Source organism: Mobula hypostoma, chromosome 8 (genome assembly GCF_963921235.1).
Source record: "Mobula hypostoma chromosome 8, sMobHyp1.1, whole genome shotgun sequence".
In the NCBI taxonomy this organism is placed as follows: Eukaryota; Metazoa; Chordata; class Chondrichthyes; order Myliobatiformes; family Myliobatidae; genus Mobula; species Mobula hypostoma.
The window spans coordinates 158966201-158987602 of record NC_086104.1 but is presented as its reverse complement, the minus strand read 5'-3'; the positions used below and the strand labels follow the sequence as shown (position 1 = coordinate 158987602).

At 40.7% G+C, this 21402-nt stretch overlaps 1 protein-coding gene across 2 annotated transcripts in view; it reads right to left on the bottom strand.

The window, feature by feature from the left end:
• Nucleotides 1-590: 590 nt before the first annotated feature.
• Nucleotides 591-21402, bottom strand: part of plpbp (pyridoxal phosphate binding protein) — a 46445-nt gene continuing 25633 nt past the window's right edge. For both annotated transcript variants that reach the window (XM_063055352.1, XM_063055353.1), the window contains 3 exons: nt 20808-20950; nt 16808-16906; nt 591-1685 (listed from right to left, as the gene is read on the bottom strand). In XM_063055352.1, the coding sequence (XP_062911422.1) occupies nt 1548-1685; nt 16808-16906; nt 20808-20950 (380 nt within the window). In that variant the 3' untranslated portion in view covers nt 591-1547. The remainder of the gene's footprint in view (nt 1686-16807; nt 16907-20807; nt 20951-21402) is intronic.

The following is a 21402-nucleotide window of genomic DNA, read 5'->3' as shown; positions in this document are numbered from 1 at the left end:
TTTTTGCAAGAGACAGGGTCCTACGCTCTGTCCGCCAGAGAAAGCAGGATCTCCCAGTGGCCACACATTTTAATTCCACATCCCATTCCTATTCTGACACGTCTATCCACGGCCTCCTCTACTGTAAAGATGAAGCCACACTCAGGTTGGAGGAACAACACCTTATATTCCGTCTGGGTAGCCTCCAACCTGAAGGCATGAACATCGACTTCTCTAACTTCCGCTAATGCCCCACCTCCCCCTCGTACCCCATCTGTTATTTATTTTTATACACACATTCTTTCTCTCACTCTCCTTTTTCTCCCTCTGTCCCTCTGACTATACCCCTTGCCCATCCTCTGGGTCCCCCCCCCACCTTTGTCTTTCTTCCCGGACCTCCTGTCCCATGATCCTCTCATATCCCCTTTGCCAATCACCTGTCCAGCTCTTGGCTCCATCCCTCCCCCTCTTGTCTTCTCCTATCATTCTGGATCTCCCCCTCCCCCTCCCATTTTCAAATCTCTTACTAACTCTTCCTTCAGTTAGTCCTGACGAAGGGTCTCGGACTGAAACGTCGACTGTACCTCTTCTTAGAGATGCTGCCTGGCCTGCTGCGTTCACCAGCAACTTTGATGTGTGTTGCTTGAATTTCCAGCATCTGCAGAATTCCTGTTGTTTGCGTCTCTAGTTATCCACTCCGTCTCTGCCTCTTATCATCCTGTCTGCCTCTATCAAGTCACCTCTCATCCTCCTTCACTCCAAGAAGAAAAGCCCTACCTAACTCAACCTCTTCTCATAAAACATGCTCTCTAATCCAGGCAGCATTCTGGTAAATCTCCTCTGCACCATCTCCAAATCTTCCACATCGCTCCTGTAACAAGGCGACCAGAACTGCAACACAATATCAACGCACACAAGATGCTGCAGGAACTCAGCAGGTCAGGCAGCATCTATGGAAATGAACAAACGTTCGACGTTTCAAACCGAGACCCTTCTTTAGGATACAATATTCCAAGTGGGAGGAAAACCATGCAGTCTCAGGGAGAACGTGCAAATTCCACAGACAGTGCCAGAGGCTGGGATTAAAACCGTTCTGTGGAGCTGAGGAGGGATCAACGGAAGTGGGTGTTTGATAATCAGTGTGGCCTGCGTGACTGTATAAGACTATGTGAAATGATAGTTAGACAAGGCTAGAGGGTGCTGACTGGAAGTACTGTTGAGAGATTTAATAACTTTTTAAAAGGGATTGGATGAACACTTGAAATGTTTCCAGAGGGAATTAATAGGAGAGATGTCAAATGATGTCCCTCCTATCTGCTCCAATACTATAGGTGTAATCAGAGTAACAATCACTACACTACTGCGATCATGGGGTTCCAGCTGGAAAGGAGCACGACAATCACAATTATATTTACATCCATTGACAGCAGGAAAAATCTCTCAGACCAATGTCTTCAGAACAAATTATTCAAATACTGGGAGGTTTGCGGTGAAAGACTCAATTCGGGCAGTGGATTCGAAGCAAGACTTTCCCAATCCCACCCCCACCTTTCCCTCTGTCCAATAGCTCAAGACATTTTGGCAACCATTCCTCCTGTTGTTGTCCCAGGCTTGTCTGCCTCGTTGTTGGAGCCCGGTTTATTGAGGTACGTCCGTTCACCAAATATGACGCTTCCAACCCGCACGCTGGTGGCCCCCACTTCAATCTACAAGGAAAAGAGGAGTTTCAGAGCATCCTGTGGTGGAAGGGCTCAGGTGCTGAAGAGATCCCCACCCTGACCATCCTTCCACATTGACCGTCCTGTACCTTTTCCTCACCCACTACTTCCCAGTTACATGGCACGAAACCAGGGGTGCAGAGTGAAGACAATCCCCCCATCTCAGACCTCTCTCTGCAAGCACAGTGCCATCACAACACGTTCCCAGAGTCAGTTTGTAAAGTTCCATTAGGTGAAGCAGAAATCTTTGCCAGCAGCAGGAGCCCTTCAAAGGGAAAATGCTGATACTCGAGTTCATAAAATCTTTCGAAACCCCAGGCAAGCAGGCGATCACCCTGAGGGAGCTCTGCATTCTTGGAGGTGGTATCTTTCAGAATAGAGGTTACAAGGCAAGGCACGCAAATGACAATCACAAACACATCTTGTGGAAATCAGTTAGAGCAAGTATGTTATCCTCTGCATCCCAGCCAACATACATCCAAAAAGCAGCCTGGAAATGTTTCATTTCGTCCCTCTTTCTGGGATGTCAAGTGTGCAATCTGACCACATTTCCTGTATGATAACAAGTCTTGAATTTAATTAATTGGCTACAGTGTCCTGAGAGTACAAGAAGTGTTTAACTATTGTGAAGGAACTCAGACATTTAGTGCAACTTGGCTATGGTGTTCGACTGACCAAGATGGTGCTAAGCCGCTGTCTCTATCAAGGTCACTATTTTTTAGATTCGTATGGATGGTTTTGGGGACAGAGAGTGGAGTTATGGGTCAGCTTAGGGTTTAGGGACAAGGATGTGGGGGAATTAAGAGGACAGGGCAAAGCCTAAGCCTCTGCTCTGTGTTCAAAAGTCAGCAACATGTGTTACATGCTCAAGGAGATCTGTTTTTTTTGAGAATGCTGTAATGAAAAGTGAATAGGAATAAGGAACCTTGGTTCTCAAGGGATATTGCAACTCTGATAGAAGAGGGAGTTGTATGAAATGTATAGGAAACAGGGAGTAAATCAGGTGCTTGAGGAGTATAATAAGTGCAAGAAAATAAGAAAGAAATCAGGAGGGCTAAAAGAAGACATGAGGTTGCCTTGGCAGTCAGAGTGACGGATAATCCAAAGAGCTTTTACAGGTATATTAAGAGCAAAAGGATTGTAAGGGATAAAATTGGTCCTCTTGAAGATCAGAGTGGTCAGCTATGTGCGGAACCAAAGGAAATGGGGGAGACCTTAAATAGGTTTTTTGCTTCTGTATTTACTAAGGAAACTGGCATGAAGTCTATGGAATTAAGGGAATCAAGTAGTGAGATCATGGAAACTGTACAGATTGAAAAGGAGGAGGTGTTTGCTGTCTTGAGGAAAATTAAAGTGGATAAATCCCCGGGACCTGACAGGGTGTTCCCTCGGACCTTGAAGGAGACTAGTGTTGAAATTGCGGGGGCCCTGGCAGAAATATTTAAAATGTCGCTGTCTACGGGTGAGGTGCCGGAGGATTGGAGAGTGGCTCATGTTGTTCCGTTGTTTAAAAAAGGATTGAAAAGTAACCCGGGAAATTATAGGCCAGTAAGTTTAATGTCGGTAGTAAGTAAGTTATTGGAGGGAGTACTAAGAGACAGAATCTACAAGCATTTGGATAGACAGGGACTTATTAGGGAGAGTCAACATGGCTTTGTGCATGGTAGGTCATGTTTGACCAATCTATTGGAATTTTTCGAGGAGGTTATCAGGAAAGTGGATGAAGGGAAGGCAGTGGATATTGTCTACATGGACTTCAGTAAGGCCTTTGACAAGGTCCCGCATGGGAGGTTAGTTAGGAAAATTCAGTCGCTAGGTATACATGGAGAGGTGGTAAATTGGATTAGACATTGGCTCAATGGAAGAAGCCAAAGAGTGGTAGTAGAGAATTGCTTCTCTGAGTGGAGGCCTGTGACTAGTGGTGTGCCACAGGGATCAGTGCTGGGTCCATTGTTATTTGTCATCTATATCAATGATCTGGATGATAATGTGGTAAATTGGATCAGCAAATTTGCTGATGATACAAAGATTGGAGGTGTAGTAGACAGTGAGGAAGGTTTTCAGAGCCTGCAGAGGGACTTGGACCAGATGGAAAAATGAGCTGAAAAATGGCAGATGGAATTTAATACAGACAAGTGTGAGGTATTGCACGTTGGAAGGACAAACCAAGGTAGAACATACCGGGTTAATGGTAAGGCACTGAGGAGTGCAGTAGAACAGAGGGATCTGGGAATACAGATACAAAATTCCCTAAAAGTGGCGTCACAGGCAGATAGGGTCATAAAGAGAGCTTTCGGTACATTGGCCTTTATTAATCAAAGTATTGAGTATAAGAGCTGGAATGTTATGATGAGGTTGTATAAGGCATTGGTGAGGCCGAATCTGGAGTATTGTGTTCAGTTTTGGTCACCAAATTACAGGAAGGATATAAATAAGGTTGAAAGAGTGCAGAGAAGGTTTACAAGGATGTTGCCGGGACTTGAGAAACTCAGTTACAGAGAAAGGTTGAATAGGTTAGGACTTTATTCCCTGGAGCGTAGAAGAATGAGCGGAGATTTGATAGAGGTATATAAAATTATGATGGGTATAGATAGAGTGAATGCAAGCAGGCTTTTTCCATTGAGGCAAGGGGAGAAAAAAACCAGAGGACATGGGTTAAGGGTGAGGGGGGAAAAGTTTAAAGGGAACATTAGGGGGGGCTTCTTCACACAGAGAGTGGTGGGAGTATGGAATGAGCTGCCAGATGAGGTGGTAAATGCGGGTTCTTTTTTAACATTTAAGAATAAATTGGACAGATACATGGATGGGAGGTGTATGGAGGGATATGGTCCGTGTGCAGGTCAGTGGGACTAGGCAGAAAATGGTTCAGCACAGCCAAGAAGGGCCAAAAGGCCTGTTTCTGTGCTGTAATTTCTATGGTCTTTTGGAGGTCACCTGATGTGATTTTCCCGCCGATGTGAGGTCACGTGATGACGTGCCCCCCCCCCATGACTATATAAGGGTCGACTCAGGTGACGCAGTGGGGTTTTTTTGAGTTTGTAGATTTCCAGGTAGAACGTGTTGTGCCTCCGTTTCTGGTGCGTGTTTGTTTTTGTGACGCAGTTTCATTTTTAAATCAGAAGGTGCGTTCTCTTAAAAGATTTGTATTATTGAACTGGAAATTTGTGGCTGGAAGTGCCAATTTACTCAATTCCGACAGTTTTGAAGGGAGAGTGAAGAATTCATAGAATTGAAGGATCGAGAGAAGTCGGCATCGGTTTGGCAGTTTAATAAAGGATCGACCTTATTAAGTCTTCGTTGAAGAGAACCTGCATTGAGATAACTCTTGTAAAAGCACAATGAGTTCATGCAAAAAGGCTCTCTCTCTAAAAGGAATTTAAGGTCGGTCGACTTAAACTGTTTATTTTCGGCATCGGGAATCCTGCGGACAGAACCGGCAGTAAAGGTGCGTCGGTGAAGAAATCGTTCTCCAGAGAAGTCTCTCCCAATTGAACGTGTAAAACTGTTGGACTTTTGAAGTTATCGCTTTAAGAACTATATCTGACTGTATCGCTTTAAGGACTGTTTCCACATTTAACTCTTTAAGAGCCAGAGCCGAGTGGAGTTGATGAAAGGCTGCGTACCTGTTTAACCTCCGGTTTAAGTTTTCCTTTTTTTCCCTTATCGCTTATATGTGTTTAATAAACATAGAAACATAGAAAATAGGTGCAGGAGTAGGCCATTCGGCCCTTCGAGCCTGCACCGCCATTTATTATGATCATGGCTGATCATCCAACTCAGAACCCAGCCTTCCCTCCATACCCCCTGACCCCTGTAGCCACAAGGGCCATATCTAACTCCCTCTTAAAGATAGCCAATGAACTGGCCTCAACAGTTTGCTGTGGCAGAGAATTCCACAGATTCACCACTCTCTGTGTGAAGAAGTTTTTCCTCATCTCGGTCCGAAAAGGCTCCCCCTTTATCCTCAAACTGTGGCCCCTTGTTCTGGACTTCCCCAACATCGGGAACAATCTTCCTGCATCTAGCCTGTCCAATCCCTTTAGGATTTTATACGTTTCAATCAGATCCCCCCTCAATCTTCTAAATTCCAACGAGTACAAGCCCAGTTCATCCAGTCTTTCTTCATATGAAAGTCCTGCCATCCCAGGAATCAATCTGGTGAACCTTCTTTGTACTCCCTCTATGGCAAGGATGTCTTTCCTCAGATTAGGGGACCAAAACTGCACACAATACTCCAGGTGTGGTCTCACCAAGGCCTTGTACAACTGCAGTAGTACCTCCCTGCTCCTGTACTCGAATCCTCTCGCTATAAATGCCAGCATACCATTCGCCTTTTTCACCGCCTGCTGTACCTGCATGCCCACTTTCAATAACTGGTGAACTCTGAATTTCTCCCAGTCCTCAGGTGAGCCACTTTCTCTGGCTAATTTGTATGCTACTTCTTTGGAATTGATACTATCCCTAATTTCTCTTGTCAGCCACGGGTGCACTACCTTCCTTGATTTATTCTTTTGCCAAACTGGGATGAACAATTGTTGTAGTTCATCCATGCAACCTTTAAATGCTTGCCATTGCAGATCCACCGTCAATCCTTTAAGTGTCATTTGCCAGTCTATCTTAGCTAATTCACGTCTCATACCTTCAAAGTTATCCCTCTTTAAGTTCAGAACCTTTGTTTCTGAATTAACTATGTCACTCTCCATGTTAATGAAGAATTCCACCATATTATGGTCACTCTTACCCAAGGGGCCTCTCACGACAAGATCGCTAATTAACCCTTCCTCATTGCTCAAAACCCAGTCCAGAATAGCCTGCTCTCTAGTTGGTTCCTCGACATGTTGGTTCAAAAAACCATCCCGCATACATTCCAAGAAACCCTCTTCCTCAGCACCTTTACCAATTTGGTTCACCCAGTCTACATGTAGATTGAAGTCACCCATTATAACTGCTGTTCCTTTATTGCACACATTTCTAATTTCCTGTTTAATACCATCTCCGACCTCACTACTACTGTTAGGTGGCCTGTACACAACTCCCACCAGCGTCTTCTGCCCCTTAGTGTTACGCAGCTCTACCCATATCGATTCCACATCTTCCCGGCTTATGTCCTTCCTTTCTATTGCGTTAATCTCTCCTTTAACCAGCAACGCCACCCCACCTCCCCTTCCTTCATGTCTATCCCTCCTGAATATTGAATATCCCTGAACGTTGAGCTCCCATCCCTGGTCGCCCTGGAGCCATGTCTCTGTGATCCCAACTATATCATAATCATTAATAACAATCTGCACTTTCAATTCATCCACCTTATTACGAATGCTCCTTGCATTGACACATAAAGCCTTCAGGCGCTCTTTTACAACTCTCTTAGCCCTTGTACAATTATGTTGAAAAGTGGCCCTTTTTAATGCTTGCCCTGGATTTGTCGGCCTGCCACTTTTACTTTTCTCCTTTGTACTTTTTGCTTCTACGCTCACTTTACACCCCTCTGTCTCTCTGCACTGGTTCCCATCCCTCTGTTGTGAACTAACCTCCTCACGCCTAGCCTCTTTAATTTGATTCCCACCCCCCAACCATTCTAGTTTAAAGTCACCTCAGTAGCCCCCGCTAATCTCCCTGCCAGGATATTGGTCCCCCTAGGATTCAAGTGTAACCCGTCCTTTTTGTACAGGTCACGCCGGCGCCAAAAGAGGTCCCAATGATCCAAAAACTTGAATCCCTGCCCCCTGCTCCAATCCCTCAGCCACGCATTTATCCTCCAGCTCATCGCATTCCTACTCTCACTGTCGCGTGGCACAGGCAGTAATCCCGAGATTACTACCTTTGCGGTCCTTTTTCTCAACTCCCTTCCTAGCTCCCTATATTCTTCTTTCAGGACCTCATCCCTTTTCCTACCTATGTCATTGGTACCTATATGTACCACGACCTCTGGCTCCTCACCCTCCCACTTCAGGATATCTTGGATAAATGTTCGGTTGTTTTTATAAATCCAGTCTCGATTAATACTCATTGTTGCCAGTTACGTAACATAATTTTGTGGGGGCTCGGCCGTGATATGTTCCGATTTTGAGTTTAAGTGCTGGAAATTGCCATTTTGATTTGGTAAAAGGGAATACCCGATTTTTTTTGGTTTGATTGGTGTGTGTGTTGTATTCGGCAACAATGGATATTGACGAGTTTTTGAAGACGCCTGACTCGGGATTTTTAGAGAATGCGAGAAAACCTGCGGTATTGGAGATTGCTAAGAAGTTGGATATTAAAGGAATTACAAGAAATTCTACCAAGGTTTTCATACAAAGGAAAATCGCTGAACATTACATTAATTTGGAATGTTTTGAGGAGGATGTGTTAGATAAGTTTCCAATGAGTAATCTGGAAATGCAGTTGCATCTTGAACAGTTAAAGTTTGAAAGATTTAAAGTGGAAATGAGAGAAAGAGAAGCTGAAAACCAGAGGAAATTTGAGCTAGAGATGGAGAAAATAAGGTCCAGGAATCAGTCTTCTGGTTCTACAAAACAATTTATTGCTAGTCGTGAGGTTGTTTTGGCTCCTCCATTTAATGAAGCTGATGTGGATGCATATTTTCAGCATTTCGAAACAGTTGCAGTGAATTTAAAGTGGCCGAAGGACCAATGGCCAGTGATGTTACAAAGTGTAATTAAAGGCGAGGCACAACAAGTTTATACAACTTTCAATGCTGAGCAAGCATTGGATTATGATATTGTTAAAGAGAATATATTAAAAGCATACGGGATGGTTCCAGAAGCGTATAGAGAAAGATTTAGAAGTTTAAAGAAATTGGTGGAAAAAACTTATGTGGAATTTGCTTATGAGAAATCTGTATGTTTTGAGAGATGGGTTTCCTCTAAGAATGTGAATGGGGAGTATAATAAATTGAAAGAGCTGATTTTGCAGGAGGAATTTAAAAGAAGCATTCCTGTTGAAGTAAGAACGTACTTAAATGAACGGGGCACTACTACATTGCAGGAGATTGCTAAATTGGCTGATGAGTATGTTTTAATATTCAAGAATAAATTTTCTCCAGGTAAATTTTTTTACAAGGAGAACTAGCACAGAGAGTCAAGGTAAATCAGAAATTAAATCTGAAGTTAGTGAGAAAAGTAAGGATGAAGAGAGACATGTGAAGGAAAGACATTTTGGTATTATATGTAATTATTGTAAGAAACCTGGACATCTAGTGGCTAACTGCTTCCGATTGAAACGGAAAGAGAAAGAAGTGGCCCCAGGTGCTTGTGTGCAGCATATTGGAAACCCCGTAAAGCTACAGGGTTTAGAAAATATTAATGAAGATGTGACAGAGTCTGACCAAGTTAAGAAGGGATATGAGGCTTTTATAACAGAAGGATTTGTATCCTTGAAAGAAGGATCCAATGCAGTACCAATAAGGATACTTAGAGATACTGGAGCTTCACAATCACTAATATTAGATAGTGTGTTAAGGTTTAATGATGAGTCTGACATTGGTGAGGTAAATTATATAAGAGGAGTAGGGACTGCCCTTATGCCAGTACATTTACATAGAGTAAATTTAAGGTCAGGATTAGTTACAGGGGTTGTTAAAGTAGGACTACAATCCAGTTTACCTGTGAATGATGTTTCTCTTTTGTTAGGGAATGATTTAGCAGGTGGACAAGTTTTTCCTGAAGTGCATTTGACAATAAGTTCAAATTCTGAGAAACCACAGAGGGATTCTAACACAGATTCTTCCTGTGTTGTAACAAGAGCTATGGCTAAAAAGACTGATGTAAAGAATGAGGTTGTTACCCATGACAGTTCAAATCAAGATATGAATTTTGAGGATGTATCAGAAACTTTCTTACCTACCTTATTTGATCAGGATTTTGATGGTAAGTCTGATCAGGAAGATTTGTCTTTATCTCGGAAGGAGATGATAGCAGAGCAGGGTAGGGATCCTGAGATAGCTAAATTAAAAGAACAAGCTCTTCCAGATAGTGAAACTGGAAAAGCACCAGTTGGATATTATTTTGAAAAGGGGGTATTAATGAGAAAGTGGAGATTGCCTACAATTCACGCTAGTGAGGAATGGGAAGTTAATCATCAGGTTGTTGTTCCTAAAATTTACCGAAATGAGATTTTGACTATGGCTCATAGTATTCCTTTGGGTGGTCATTTAGGGGTAAAGAAAACTATGAACAAAGTTTCTAAACATTTCTATTGGCCTGGTTTAAGACAAGATGTGGCAAAATTTTGCAGAACGTGTCATACATGTCAAATTGTTGGTAAACCTAATCAGGTTACTCCAGTGGCTTCACTGCAACCAATTCCTGTATTTGGTGAGCCGTATTATGAGAGAGAAGTTGCCACTGTGACTGTCAAGGAAAAGGGTTAAGGAAATTAAACTCCAATTTAATAATCCAGTTTAATGTTACAGGAATATAATATTTTGATCACTCATATCAAGGGTAAAGACAATGTGCTTGTTGACTGTTTGTCTAGATGTTAAATGTACAATGAAAATTTGTTTTTTTTTGAAGTAATATTTATTTGTAACACTCCTACTGTACATTAGTTTGTAAAGGGCTGAAAGATAAGATTGTATATATTGTGCATTTTGTAAATTTTATACCTTTGTATTTTTTTGTATAAATTGTTAAATTTTTGTTCTTCAAGAGACCAAAAGGGCCATTGATAATTGGAGGGAACAAAGTTTTTTCTATCCTGATATAAGTTACGAACTTTTGAAGAGAAGGAAGAAATTTAATCCAGTGAAAAAAAACCCTATGGGAGCATGGTTATCAATTTACACTGCGTTATCCTGCAACTTTGAAGATTTTTTTGTCTGGTGGAGAAAAAAGATTTTTTGATGATTATCAGAAAGCAGAGCAGTTTGTGCGAGATTCTCTGAAAACTCACCAGACACAAGAACAAACCCAGGAGAGCGAGATAGATTGAAGATGAAGATTGGGTTAAAGAATGGACTTGATGGATTTTTGAAGCTGGATGAATGTATAAATATATTATTAATTATACGAGGGGGTAAGAAAGGTTAAAACTGGAGGAATATTAGTTGGGAAGAGTAATACTAATTTTGTCTATACATATATAATGTTTTTTTTGTTGCGGAGGAACTGGAAGAAGCACTGATCGATTGCTACGCTAGTCATGTGTGCAAGCGTGGCTTTTGCCACAACCCGCAAAATGGAGGGGGGTAGTGTTGTGTATCTTTTCGTTCACAACATTAGTGGGGGGGTATTTTGTTTTTTCTTTTTTTGTACTTTTTCTTTCTTCTTTTTTCTTTCTGTCTGGAAGGTTGGGAGGGAGACACATAGCAACATGGTGAAGTTTAAAGAGATTCCCCAAGGAACTATGAAAGTTGAGAAGATAAATAATGTTTTAGATTGGAGTAACTTTGTGAAGAATAATGACTAATTTATTGAATTTTTTGAGTTTTAATGTTAACGGGCTTAATGGACCAGTGAAAAGAAAAAGAATCTTCACACATATTAAAAAAATGAAGATAGATTTAGCTTTTTTACAGGAAACGCACCTAACAGAAACAGAACATCAGAAACTAAAGAGAGATTGGGTGGGTAGTGTTGTTGTGGCTTCATTTAATTCAAAAGCGAGGGGAGTAGCAATTTTGATCAATAAAACGTTACCAATTAGAATACAAAATGCAATAATTGATTCTGCGGGGAGATATGTGATTATACATTGTCAACTTTTTTCTGAACTATGGACTTTTATGAATATTTATGCACCAAATGAAAATGATGCAAAATTCATACAAGAAGCTTTTCTGAATTTGGCGGATGCACATGAAAAAATATTAATTGGAGGAGACTTTAATTTTTGCTTAGACCCAGTCTTAGATAGATCAACCAAGGCTGTTATAAAATCGAAGGTAGTAAATTTAACTTTATCATTGATGAAGGATTTAAATCTGATTGATATATGGAGAAGAATCAATCCTAAAGAAAGAGACTATTTGTTCTACTCCCATAGACATAAAACTTTCTCAAGGATAGATTTGTTTCTATTATCAATGCATATTCAACACAAAGTGAAAAATATGGAATATAAAGCAAGAATATTATCAGATCATTCCCCTTTATTAATGACAATAATAATGGCTGATAAGGAAGAAGTGGCTTATAGATGGAGGTTTAATTCAACATTATTAAAACGTCAAGATTTTTGTGATTTTATGAAAAAGCAGATTCAATTTTTTTTGGATACAAATTTTCATTCAGTGGATGATAAATTTATATTATGGGATGTGATGAAAGCATATCTTAGGGGCCAGATAATAAGTTATACGTCTAAAATTAAGAAAGAATATATGGCAGAACTAGATCAATTGGAAAAAGAGATTACAAAAATAGAAAAAGAATCTCAAAGATATATGTCAGAAGAAAAACGAAAACAACTTGTCAATAAGAAGTTACAATATAATACGCTTCAGACATAAAGAACGGAAAAAGCAATTATAAGAACTAAACAAAGGTATTATGAGTTAGGTGAGAGAGCACATAAAATTCTTCTTTTTATGGAACTAATACGTCAAGCAGAAAAAATACATAAACTTCCAGAATCTTTTTCAACAGCGATTGTAATAGTATTGCCAAAAAAAGACAGAGATCCTATGAAACCAGCATCATATAGGCCTATTTCTTTATTGAATACGGATTATAAAATAATAGTAAAAATTTTATCGAATAGATTATCTAAATATTTACCAAAATTAATACATATGGATCAAACAGGATTTATTAAAAATAGACAATTGGCAGATAATGTAACTCGGCTACTCAGTATAATTCATTTGGCACAAAAAAGGGATGAGAAGAGTATAGTAGTAGCTTTGGATGCAGAAAAAGCATTTGATAGATTAGAATGGGATTTTTTATTTAAAGTACTAGAAAAATATGGGTTAGGAACATCTTTTATAAATTGGATTAAAACTTTAAATTCTAACCCTAAAGCTAAAGTGGTGACAAACTCTCAAATTTCAACACCATTCCAGTTAAAAAGGTCAACTAGACAAGGTTGTCCACTATCACCTGCTTTATTTGTATTGGCGATAGAGCCATTAGCAGAACTAATTAGAATTGATCCAGATATTATGGGTTTTAGAGTTAATCAGGAGGAATATAAAATTAATCTTTTTGCCGATGATGTTTTGATCTATTTAACAAATCCACAATATTCGTTACATAAATTATCTTCTAGATTGGATGAATATGGGAAGGTATCAGGTTACAAAATAAATTGGAATAAAAGTGAAATTTTACCTCTTACTAAAGGAGACTATAGTCAATGTCGATTAGTAACCCAATTTAGATGGCCGGTAAAAGGTATAAAATATTTAGGTATAAGATTTGATAATGATCTAAAGAATTTATATAAATTTAACTATTTACCACTATTGAAAAAAAATTCAAGAAGATCTTGACAAATGGATGATATTACCAATAACATTAGTAGGTAGAGTCAATGTTGTAAAAATGAATATATTTCCTAGATTACAGTATCTGTTTCAAACATTACCAATACAATTGCCACAGAAATTTTTTCAATAGTTAAATAAATGTGTGAGAAAATTTCTTTGGAAAGGTAAAATGTCAAGAATATCATTGGAAAAATTGACATGTAAATTTGGGTTAGGAGGGTTACAACTTCCAAACTTTAAAAACTATTATAAAGCAAATCAACTTAGATTTATTGCATCTTTCTTTGATGATAGAAAACCAGCATGGATTAAAATAGAACTAGACAAGATAGGAGAAAATAGACCTGAAGATTTTATATATAAATGGGAATCTAAATTGATACGGGAAAAGAAAGAATCTCCTATATTAACACATTTGACTGATCTATGGAATAAGATAAATGTTGATAATGAAACACAGAAATCTCTATTAGCAAGGAGACCTTTGTTCCAAAACAGACTTATTCCTTTTACAATGGACAATCAACTTTTATATAATTGGTACCAAAAAGGGATTAAATTTATAGGAGATTGTTTTGAACGAGGTATATTGATGTCATTTGAACAATTAAAGGATAAATATAAAATATCTAATAATACTTTCTTTTGTTACTTTCAATTAAGGGCTTACTTAAAAGGTAAGCTGGGTCAAACAATGTTTTTGCCAAAACCTAATGAAATTGAAATTTTAATTCAAAAAGGGAAAATTAAAAAATTTATTTCTTGTATGTATAATTTGATTCAAGAACAGACAAACAAGGAACCCATAAGTCAAAGCAAAAATGGGAAACAGATCTGAATATTATTATTGATGAAACAAATTGGTCAAGACTTTGTCTTGACAGTATGACAGATACAATAAATGTTCAACTTAGATTAGTACAATATAATTTTTTACATCAATTATATATTACACCGCAAAAAATAAGTAGATTAAATTCAAATTTTTCTGATATAAATGTTTTCGGTGTAATCAAGAAATTGGTACTTTTTTACATTCTACTTGGTCTTGTTTTAAAATTCAACCCTTTTGGATAAATTTAAGAATCTTATTGGAACAAATTACTGCAACTCAACTTCCACATAACCCTGTATTATTTTTATTAGGTGATATTGAAGGGATAAAACCGAAACTTAAATTGAATAAATATCAGAAAGAATTTATAAAAATTGCATTGGCAGTAGCTAAGAAGACTATAGCAGTTACTTGGAAATCTGATTCGTATTTAAATATGGATCGTTGGAATAATCAAATGGCTAGTTCTATTCCACTTGAAAAAATTACTTATAATTTAAGAGATAAATATGTAACATTTTTGAATACTTGGCGCCCTTATTTACAAAAGATAGGATGGCATATTTAAGTGCTCCGATAAAGACTTTGGTCACTTGGGGAAAGTAACGAATAATTATACCAAATTCATTTTGAATCCCATGGAGCATGTGGAAACCTTCCAATAACCAGGCGGTTCTTTTCCTTTTTTTTCTTTTTTTTTCTTTTTCTTTCTTTTTAGGTAGGACTATATATGGGGGAGGGAGGGTTAAGGGGAGGGGGGAGGGTAGATTCTTTTTTTTCATGTATTCTTTTTGAAAATTCAATAAGAGACCAAAAAATTTTTTTTTGGAGGGAGGTGTTACATGCTCAAGGAGATCTGTTTTTTTTTGAGAATGCTGTAATGGTCTTTTGGAGGTCACCTGATGTGATTTTCCCGCCGATGTGAGGTCACGTGATGACACGTGCCCCCCCCCCATGACTATATAAGGGTCGACTCAGGTGACGCAGTGGGTTTTTTTTGAGTTTGTAGTTTTCCAGGTAGAACGTGTTGTGCCTCTGTTTCTGGTGCGTGTTTGTTTTTGTGACGCAGTTTCATTTTTAAAACGGAAGGTGCATTCTCTTAAAAGATTTGTATTATTGAACTGGAAATTTGTGGCTGGAAGTGCCAATTTACTCAATTCCGACAGTTTTGAAGGGAGAGTGAAGAATTCGTCGAAGTGAAGGATTGAGAGAGGTCGGCATTGGTTTGGCAGTTTAATAAAGGATCGACCTTATTGAGTCTTCGTTGAAGAGAACCTGCATTGAGATAACTCTTGTAAAAGCGCAATGAGTTCATGCAAAAAGGCTCTCTCTCTAAAAGGAATTTAAGGTCAGTCGACTTAAACTGTTTAATTTCAGCATCGGGAATCCTGTGGACAGAACCGGCAGTAAAGGTGCGTCGGTGAAGAAATCGTTCTCCAGAGAAGTCTCTCCCAATTTAATGTATGAAACTGTTGGACTTTTGAAATTATCGCTTTAAGAACTATATCTGACTGTATCGCTTTAAGGACTGTCTCCGCATTTAACTCTTTAAGAGCCAGAGCCAAGTGAAGTTGATGAAAGGCTGCGTACCTGTTTAACCTCCGGTTTAAGTTTTCCTTTGTTTTTTTTTCCCTTATCGCTTATCTGTGTTTAATAAATGTTCGGTTGTTTTTATAAATCCAGTCTCGATTAATATTCATTGTTGCCGGTTACGTAACACATGGACGTGCTCAGATATGGAGCCTGCAAACCAGCAAGGACAGGGCTAGAATTGTTAGCGTGTTCCGGGATCAAAGCTTCGTGTGGGCAGGAGGAATATGGGGCAGTGACCGCCTAGGTACACGAATCGTGAGACCAGCCTTTGAGACCTGGTGTTCAGGTCCCATCAGACAAGTCTGGAGGTCGAGGCCTGGATTTTGGATCCTTGCCCAAGGTCCTTTGAGGCCTAGTGCTTGGATCCCATCGCACGAGTCTGAAGGTTGAGGCCTGGATTTTGAGTTCTTACTCATCGTCAGCGAGTCCTGGGTCAATACGGAACATCGAAGCCCAAAGGTCAAGTGGAAGTCCAGGAGTTGAGTCCCAGTGACCAGAGCCCCGAATCTGCGCATCTCTGAGTGTCTGCTGGGGAAGTTAAAGGCTTAACATCTGTGAATCTGTGAGTACGCTAGAGGCTGGAGACAGAAGATGCCTGTCCTGGGGTTTGAGGACAAAGTATGTGTGTGGGAGGGCGGGAGGGAGGGAGGGAGGAACGGCTTGTTTTGCTGGTGTTGCTTTGTCGTTTGGTGTGCTCTGAGTTGTTCTGCTGAACATGGTGGACATGCTATGTTGCCACCAGAATGTGTGGCGACACATACGGGCTGCCTGCAGCTCACTTTTAGATGTGTTGGTTGTTAACACAACGTTCATATTTCACTGTATGCTTCAATGTAGATGGGATATATCAATGTAAATCTGAATATGGCCATGTTGGCAACAAGCAGTTGTTGAAGGAAAGTGTGGGTAGAGAAAGTTCACTTCACATCCCAGTGTTTAAGGTGGCAGGACTACCTAAGCAATGATACAGGGAACACTCTAAGCCTAAGCACCAGGTCACAGACTCTAAAGGCTTCCACTGTTGCAGGGTTAACACTCTACTCTCTAGGATATCTGCCAGAATAGCTGGGGTTTAGGCTGACGGTCAATAAACTGAGACAACAACATTCCCTGCCACCCATGACATAACCGTCCTGACACTGAGTGTCTGGAACACATTAAAGCAAAACAAAAATTTATTTATTTGTGCAAGGAAATAGGAGATTAGCAAGCCACTGGGAGAGGAAATCCAGGACAATTAGAGAAACTTACGGCGTGCTCATAGTCTGTAGACATCCCCATACTGAGTTCCACTGCTTCCAGAGGCAGGTTCAGCTTACCGCACAGTTCCTGACGGCACGCTAACATTACCTGAACAGACACGAACAAGAGGTGAGTCACTAGTTACCAGGTGGTTCTCCTCTGTAAAAAACACCCCTCTGGAATTCCACCCAACTCGTCACCCACAGAATGCAGGGTGAAAATCAGGAACGCCTAATAAGCCACATGCTTATCAGTAGGGATGGTTAGGGCTGGACACTCCTGATGAGTGTGACAACACAGTTGGAGGAAGTCAGACTGTGTAGAACATAGAACATTACAGGCCCTCTGTGAAAAGGCTGTGCCAACCCTTTAACCTACTCAGACCAATCTAACCCTCCCCTCCTACGTGCCTACCTAAAAGTCTTTTAAGGCTCCCTAATGTATCTAAATCTATCACTACCCCTGGCCATACATCCCACGCACCCACCATTCTCCGTGTATAAAGCCTACCTCTGACATCTCCCCTAGACTTTCCTCCAAGCACTTTAAATTATGCCCCCTCATATTATCTATCTACCCTGGGAAAAAGTCTCTGGTTCTCCACTCTGTCTAGGCCTCTTATCAAAGTTGCAGTGAAATCAAAGCGAAAAGTATCAAATACTGGTCTCAAGGTGTTATACTTAAATGCACGCAGCATAAGGAATAAGGTGGATGATCTTGTCGTACAGCTGCAGATTGGCAGGTATGACATTGTGGCCATCACTGAGACCTGGCTAAAGGATGCATGTCTCTGGGAGCTGAATGCCCAAGGATACACGGTGTATCAGAAGGATAGGAAGGTAGGCAGAGGGGGAGGTGTGGCTTTATTGGTAAGAAATGATATTAAATCATTAGAAAGAGCTCATATAGGATTGGAAGGTGCAGAATCTTTATGGGTTGAGCTAAGAAATAGCAGGGGTAAAAGGACCTTGATGGCAGTTATTTATAGGCCTCCAAACAGCTGCAGGGATGTGGTCTACAAATTACAACTGGAAATAGAAAAGGATTGTCAGAAGGGCACTGTTATGATAATTGTGGGGATTTTAACATGCGAGTGGATTGGGAAAATCAGGTCGGCACTGGATCTCAAGAGAGAGAATTTGTAGAATGTCTGCGAGATGGCTTTTTAGAACAGCTTGTTGTTGAGCCTACTAGGGGATCGGCTGTACTGGATTGGGTATTGTGTAATGAACCGGAGGTGATTAGAGAGATTGAGGTGAAGGAACCCTTAGGAGGCAGTGATCATAACATGATTGAGTTCAATGTGAAATTAGAAAACGAGAAGCCGAAATCTGATGTGTCGGTGTTTCAGTGGAGTAAAGTAAACTACAGTGGCATGAGAGAGGAACTGGCCAAAGTTGACTGGAAAGAGACACTGGCGGGAAAGACGGCAGAGCAGCAGTGGCTGGAGTTTCTGCGAGAAGTGAGGAAGGTGCAAGACAAGTATATTCCAAAAAAGAAGAAATTTTCCAGTGGAAAAAGGATGCAACCGTGGTTGACAAGAGAAGTCAAAGCCAAAGTTAAAGCAAAGGAGAGGGCATACAAGGAAGCAAAAATTAGTGGGAAGACAGAGGATTGGGAAGTTTTTAAAACTTTACAAAAGGAAACCAAGAAGGTCATTAAGAGGAAAAAGATTAACTATGAAAGGAAGCTAGCAAATAATATCAAAGAGGATACTAAAAGCTTTTTCAAGTATATAAAGAGTAAAAGACAGGTGAGAGTAGATAAAGGACCGATAGAAAATGATGCTGGAGAAAATGTAATGGGAGATAAGGAGATGGCAGAGGAACTGAATGAGTATTTTGCATCAGTCTTCACTGAGGAAGACATCAGCAGCATACGGGACACTCAAGGGTAGCAGGGAAGAGAAGTATGCACAGTCACAATTACGACAGAGAAAGTACTCAGGAAGCTGAATAGTCTAAAGGTAGATAAATCTCCTGGACCAGATGGAATACACCCGCGTGTTCTGAAGGAAGTAGCTGTGGAGATTGCGGAGGCTTTAGCGATGATCTTTCAAAAGTCGATAGATTCTGGCATGGTTCCGGAGGACTGGAAGATTGCAAATGTCACTCCGCTATTTAAGAAGGGGGCAAGGAAGCAAAAAGGAAATTATAGACCTGTTAGCTTGACATTGGTGCTTGGGAAGTTGTTGGAGTCGATTGTCAAGGATGAGGTTACAGAGTTCCTGGAGGCATATGACAAGATAGGCAGAACTCAGCATGGATTCCTTAAAGGAAAATCCTGCCTGACAAACCTATTACGATTTTTTGAGGAAATTACAAGTAGGCTAGACAAGGGAGATGCAGTGGATATTGTATATTTGGATTTTCAGAAGGCCTTTGACAAGGTACCACACATGAGGCTACTTAACAAGATAAGAGCCCATGAAATTACGGGAAAGTTACATACGTGGATAGAGCATTGGCTGATTAGCAGGAAACAGAGAGTGGGAATAAAGGGATCCTATTCTGGATGGCTGCCGGTTACCAGTGGTGTTCCACAGGGGTCTGTGTTGGGGCCGTTTCTTTTTACATTGTACATCAACGATTTGGATTATGGAATAGATGGCTTTGTGGCTAAGTTTGCTGACGATACGAAGATAGGTGGAGGGGCCGGTAGTGCTGAGGAAACGGAGAGTCTGCAGAGAGACTTGGATAGATTGGAAGAATGGGCAGAGAAGTGGCAAATGAAGTACAATGTTGGAAAGTGTATGGTTATGCACTTTGGCAGAAAAAATAAACAGGCTGACTATTATTTAAATGGGGAAAGAATTCAAAGTTCTGAGATGCAACGGGACTTGGGAGTCCTTGTACAGGATACCTTTAAGGTTAACCTCCAGGCTGAGTCAGTAGTGAAGAAGGCGAATGCAATGTTAGCATTCATTTCTAGAGGAATAGAGTATAGGAGCAGGGACGTGATGTTGAGGCTTTATAAGGCGCTGGTGATATCTCACTTGGAGTACTGTGGGCAGTTTTGGTCTCCTTATTTAAGAAAGGATGTGCTGACGTTGGAGAGGGTACAGAGAAGATTCACTAGAATAATTCCAGGAATGAGAGGGTTAACATATGAGGAACGTTTGTCTGCTCTTGGACTGTATTCCTTGGAGTTTAGAAGAATGAAGGGAGACCTCATAGAAACATTTCGAATGTTGAAAGGCACGGACAGAGTGGATGTGGCAAAGCTGTTTCCCATGATGGGCGAGTCTAGTACGAGAGGGCATGACTTAAGGATTGAAGGGCGCCCATTCAGAACAGAAATGCGAAGAAATTTTTTTTAGTCAGAGGGTGGTGAATCTATGGAATTTGTTGCCATGGGCAGCAGTGGAGGCCAAGTCATTGGGTGTATTTAAGGCAGAGATTGATAGGTATCTGAATAGCCAGGGCATCAAAGGTTATGGTGAGAAGGCAGGGGAGTGGGACTAAATGGGAGAATGGATCAGTTCATGATAAAACGACTCGATGGGCCGAATGGCTGACTTCTGCTCCTTTGTCTTATGGTCTTATGGTCTTATCATCTTGTACACCTCTATCAAGTCACCTCTCATTCTCCTTTTCTCCAAAGAGAAAAGCCCTAGCTCACTCAACCTTTCCTCATAAGACACTCTCTCTAATCCAGGCTGCATCCTGAGTCTCCTCTGCGCCCTCTCTAAAGCTTCCACATCCAACCTATAATAAAGCAACCAGAACTGAACACAATATTCTAAATGTGGTCTAACAGGAGTTTTATAGAGCTTCAACATTACCTCACGGCTCTTGAACTCAATTCCCCAACTAATGAAGGCCAACACATTATACCCCTTCTTAACCGCCTATCAACCTGCACAGCAACTTTGAAGGATCTATGGACGTGCTCTCCAAAATTTTCAGAATCATCGCTGTTTTGAGGCAAATGCTATTGAAATGCAATGAAAACAGCAGATACTGGGAATAAAGTGAGAGAGAAACAATTAACCTTTCCACTGTTTTACCTGAAAGTCTGGATTGGGACCTGCACTCAGATCATAACCATATTTTCCAATCGTCATCAACCCAACAAACTCTAGATTCGGGCAGTTGTCAAAAATATGCCTGACTGTTTCTACGGTGTGCTCTGCCGACAGACCATGTTTGCCTAGGGAAATGAAAGATAAACTGAGGTCAGGCAGAAGGAACCGTGAGGCAAAGACAAAGATTAGTTTTATTTGTCACAAGTACATTAAAACATACAGTAAAATGCATCGTTTGCGTCAAAGTCCAACACAGTCCGAGAATTCTGCTGGGAGCAGTCCACAACTGTCAGCATGCTTCTGGCACCAACACAGCATGCCCACAGCTCACTAACCCTAACTCACACAGCATGCCCACAGCTCACTAACCCTAACTCACACAGCATGCCCACAGCTCACTAACCCTAACTCACACAGCATGCCACAACTCACTAACCCTAACTCACACAGCATGCCCACAGCTCACTAACCCTAACTCACACAGCATGCCCACAGCTCACTAACCCTAACTCACACAGCATGCCCACAGCTCACTAACCCTAACTCACACAGCATGCCCACAGCTCACTAACCCTAA